The sequence below is a fragment of the Lipotes vexillifer genome, unplaced genomic scaffold, assembly GCF_000442215.2.
Source record: "Lipotes vexillifer unplaced genomic scaffold, Lipotes_vexillifer_v1.1 scaffold618, whole genome shotgun sequence".
Classification (NCBI taxonomy): Eukaryota; Metazoa; Chordata; class Mammalia; order Artiodactyla; family Lipotidae; genus Lipotes; species Lipotes vexillifer.
The window spans coordinates 2045454-2050636 of NW_006799025.1; the positions used below are offsets into that span (position 1 = coordinate 2045454).

The 5183-nt window shown below is 37.8% G+C and overlaps 1 protein-coding gene across 1 annotated transcript in view; it reads right to left on the reverse strand.

The window, feature by feature from the left end:
• Positions 1 to 5183, reverse strand: part of PTPRZ1 (protein tyrosine phosphatase receptor type Z1) — a 164867-nt gene that overhangs the window by 57600 nt on the left and 102084 nt on the right. Inside the window, exons 7-8 of the mRNA XM_007471315.1 lie at positions 5022 to 5179; positions 4704 to 4854 (exon numbers count right to left, since the gene is read on the reverse strand). Coding sequence (XP_007471377.1) covers positions 4704 to 4854; positions 5022 to 5179 — 309 coding nt within the window. The remainder of the gene's footprint in view (positions 1 to 4703; positions 4855 to 5021; positions 5180 to 5183) is intronic.

Below are 5183 nucleotides of genomic sequence, written 5' to 3' on the forward strand. Positions count from 1 at the left end.
TCGTGATTAGCTAATCACGAAAGTCAGTGCCGATGGCCGAGGGCAGGAGATAGGAGTGTCCTTCTGCCTTTGCTGTTCTGTGTGCCCATCCTGGGAGAAGGGACACATGCCCTAAGGGAGAAGGCCCAGTCTTACCTCCACGGATTATGAGTAAAAATGTAGATGGAAGTGAAAAGACAGCGTGGTGATTCTCGGGGGGTGGCAGAGAAAATGTCACTAGGTTTTTACCCAGTGTTTCCCATTATTTGAGGTTGGGTACAGTTTAACACAGCCCATGGCAAAAGTACTCCCGTGAATGCACACTGATAAATCCACCACATCCTTGTTTGAGGTTTATGAGCCTCATTTTAAAAAGTATTGAGACAGGTAATTTGATGACTACCACGTGAGGAACTTGAAGACTGACAGACTCAGAAGACAATCAATATTAAGGTTGTGATTTCCCCTCACGGAGTAGCAGATCTTAACAAAAAGAATGTAAAGATTGCCACAAATGTTAAAAATAACTAGAAATGATCTATCACTGCTTTGCACTTCTCAATGATTATATGCCATTCCCTTTAGATAAATAACCAAAAGAAATTTTTCGAATTCTACCGAATTCAGTCAATCTTCTCTAGGAACACACAGTAACTTCGTCAACAGTTCAATTTGTAACATATAATCTTCCAAGAAGTAAATAATCTCCATGTCACTTTTCTGCAGATAGTTAGAGCACAGAGTTAATGTACATGTGACCTTAATGAATGCTATTTACAACTACTGACCTTCAAGAAGGTAGGTCTACTAATGCATAATGCATCATGACATTTTTCAGGAAATTACAGAAAATTTCTCATAGCTCAAATACAACATTAAGCTATGAAGACACTCTTTTCATGCTACCCTGCCTTGAAAAGCATTTTACATTTTATGGTTTTTTTTTTAAAGTTTGCATTAAATAATATTACAATGCTAGCAAATGAGATTTAAAGTGCGTTTATAATTCTACTTAACAAACAAAAGTCTTAAACATGGAACACTTGAATAGCACGCCGTACTAGTGAGAGCTTGCCCCATTCTATATATACAAATATATAAATGCATGCACACACATATACACATGAGTGTATACATACACACAAACACATACACTACAGTAATAGGAGCTATGGGTCTGGAGCATATTATGTTCAACGGAATGGACTGCTTTGCAAACTTTAGTTCATTTAAACCTCACAGCAACCCTACAAGGTGGCCATTTTGAACTCACATTTTATAGGTGAAGAAACTGAGCTCAGAGAAATTAAATAACTTGACAATTTTTATATAACGAATAAGTATTTGCACTGCGGTTTGAAACCAGAAGTCGACTGGGCTTTAAAAGACCCAGCTCTTTCCTACTGTGCTTCAGGAGGCCCCTGCTTCTAGATGGAGAGCCTTGCTAGTGGGATAAGAGGGCAGCAGGGAGGCATCTGTTGCCTGGAAGGCAGGGGACAAACCTGGACTTCACCTCCTCTACGCACACATTATGTTTGTATGGTTACTGACACGTATTTCTCATTAACTAAGAGACAGCTTTTACTAACTCCTTCAAGATCAGATGATTCCATTAAATTCTGTGATTCTTAGAAGAGCCACCGCCCATTCCTTGAAGCCGAAAATAAATGCCTTTTAACAAATGGCAACGCTACGTAAAAATGCAAAAATAGAGGACTGAAGTTCTGGTAAAATATGGATTCATTCACAAACATTGAGTGCATTTTCCTATGACTGCAAAAATGAATAAGGCTTGAGGTTTGCATGGATATGCAGACCTCTCATGGTTTTTGCAATTACTTATAACGTATTGATATTTTGCAAAATATGTTTTCCTACAATGCATTTACCAAGAGCAGAATTCTAACAATTTTCATGCCACCTCTTACTTTTCTCTTGGTCAAAATGAGGATGTTCGATATTTATAATGGCAAAATATATAAATATAATCTGAATGTCCCAAACTGAGAAACTGATTTAATAAGTTGCTATGACTATACAATGGAATAGTACATAAAATTAAGAATGTGATTAATGATATATTTACATCATTAAGTAAAGCAAAATCAATAAACAGATAAGTGTGGTACAGCCTGATTTTTGTGAGATATAATAATATAGTTTTAATTTAAGAGATAAACCTAGAAGGATATTCCTCAAAATCCTCATAGCAGTTATCTCTGGGTAATGACAGTATAAGGCATTTTTATTTTCTCCTGTGTGCTTATCTATATTTTCTCCTTTTTTACAATGCTCATGTAATAAAAACATTTTCAGACTAAATTTAATAAAGATTAAATCCTGAAAATAAATGCAATCCTCAATTCTTATTTTCAAATTCAGTTCGAGAAAGTAGAAGGGTGATAGTGTATCCATTAAGGGAAAAAAGAAATCACAGGAATATGCACATGAAAAATACGTGCTTGGTGAACACAAATACTCATAATGGAAAATGCAAGAATTCAATTGTCCTAGTTTTTGAAAAGAGCCAATACTATGTTTTAAAAAGTTTCATGTCATTAAAGTCATCAGTTTTTATTATAAAATTATGTAAGCATAAATTATGTTCCCTTATAAAGCATAGTGGAGAGAGCTTTGAAAGTCTGTAGAATTAGGAAGACCTGGGTTCAAATACTGACTCCAGCCTTGGGTAAACTTGGGTGAGCCACTTAATATCAGCTTCCCAAACTATAAAATGAGGAAAATACGGCCAATGCTTGGTTGAACACACTGCTCTATTACTGTTTTTGTTATTATTATTTTTAGCCTTCATCACTTAACCGTGAAAAACAACACTGATCTACATTAAAACGGAACTACATAAGGGTTTACACGTTAAACGATGCAAGAGGCACCCACTGAGCATAGCCTGCCATATTTTTATTATATATGCAAATGGATTTTTTCAGTCATTTGGTGACTATTTGATGAATGAGAGCTTTACTTTAGCCCAGCAAAGGAGGTAAAGTGATAAAAGACTTAGTTACTTCCTTCTTGGAGCTCAGACAGTGGTGGGGGACAGATAAGTAAACAGACAATATCATACAATGGCAACTGTTAGGAAGTGTGGCTGCCCAGCATATAGGAGCTCCTGGGCACATTGCACACCTCCAGACGAGCACCATTCATCTCACACCCTATGGGCACGGCACCTTCACGAGGGCACAGTCCTGTGCCCCCGGGCCAGAGCCAGGCTTGGTAGGGGTGGAGGTAGAGTCAGAGATGGCTCCCCAGTGGAGGCAATGGTCTACCTGAGTCTTGAAGAACAAGGAGAACACCAGCAGGGAAGAACATGCAACCTGGGAGAGTGTGGTCTGCCCTCTTCAGGGACCTCATAGAGGTCGTGATGAGGGAAGGAAGCTGGCCAGGGAGGGGTAAGCACTAAGGCCAGTAAGTGCTGAATAGGACCTACCATGTCATGACAAACTGTTTGGATTTTATTCTAAAAGCAATGGGAGCCACTGAAGTGTTTTAATAAAGTAAAACTAATAAAAGTACATGACCAAAAAATCGTATTTATTTACTTTGTGATTTGGTCATTTGCATTTCGGAAAAGGAGATGGGTAAATCTGTTTCTTTTTTCTAATCAACTGTGTATTATTTACCAGACAGGAAGTTTTAGTCTTTACTAATTTTGGTAGAAATATAATTAAATGTCCTCACTTTGGGGCAACTTAATTTGAAACAATGTCACATTAAGTGCAGCTATTCATCACTGTTGTCTTGTGCTCTGTTGTTGTTGTTGTTAAAGGATAAACAATTCCCAAAAATATCACATTGAAACAATAAAAACATGCTGTTTTAATGCCCAACCTTCAAAAGCAGACAATTATTGAATTAATATTATACACGGCCAAAAATTCATTGCAGGACGGGGATCAAAGAAGACCATGTACTTGGAAAGGTTTTCAGTGCCCCAAGCAAAGGCCAATTCAACTCTTTCTTTCATGAACCAGTGCACCCTCCGTGTGAACTGAAAAGAACAAGTCAGTAGATGCAACTGATTGCATCCTCTGGACACTTTCAAAGGCTTCTGACTGCTGTGTCAGCTGCAAAAGACTCCAGAGGCTTTCCCTCCTCTCCATCGCCTGGACTTGACAAGCACAAACTTCTTTTCTTTCAAAGAAAGAAACTGGGGGAGAGACTCACTTTTTATTCATTAATAATTCAGTGCCTTTGGTTTCAATCCTTACTAGGTACTAGGCTTCTCTGGGAGCTGCCAGCACAAGGATGAGTACTTATTTAAAACCCAAATCACACATCAAGACTCAGGTCAAATGTGGTCCTCCCACGGAGACTCCCTAGTCATCCCAACCAGAAGTGATCTCCCCAAGCTCTAAACATCTCACCCCTTATTCATCCCTCTCTTATAGCTGTTAGCTCAGGCAAATGACACAAAGAATGTGGAGATGTGTATGTGACTTTGCCACCTATTACTATGTATTTTAGAAAAATTACTTTCCTTACTGAATCTGTGTCTCTTGTCTGCAAAATGGGGTTATTCATGTTGGAAAGACAGATATTTTTAATTGCCATTTTATAAAAATGGCAACTGAGATTCAGAGAAGTTAAAGTGCTTACCTAAAGCTACAAGGCTATAATCAAAATATTTCCAAAAATCAAAGCCTTGTATATTTTCCACTATACCACAATTACCTCCTACAAAATTATATTTCAATACACACCTGCTTCATGAATCTCTTCCTTTCCAGTGTATGAGGAAAACACCTGCCTGGAGAACTTGTACTGTTGTTCTCGAAAATTATTTTGTAAGTAGTCCATCAGCATGACATAACCAGACTGTTGCATTGTAAGAACTTCACAAAAAACAGCCAGCTGGAAAGAAGATAATTTAACATATAATAACACATAATTTAACTGTGTATCTGCTTCAAAGGCATATCGGCAAGTGCTTTAAAACAGATATTCTATAGTAAGGCTTAGAAAATAATTCTTTCAAAATTACTTCAAATTACTTCATTTGTTTGAATTTCCAAGATTACCTGGCTTTCAGAGATGCTAACTGTATCTTTAAAAACAACCCAGTCAACGGTGTCTGTGCAGGGAGGAGATGTCAGGGAGCCATTGTAAGTGTAATACTTGTCGGTTGAGTTTGGCAGAAGGTTCAGCAATGTGAATGGATCCAACACAGCCTGTTTCCCTAC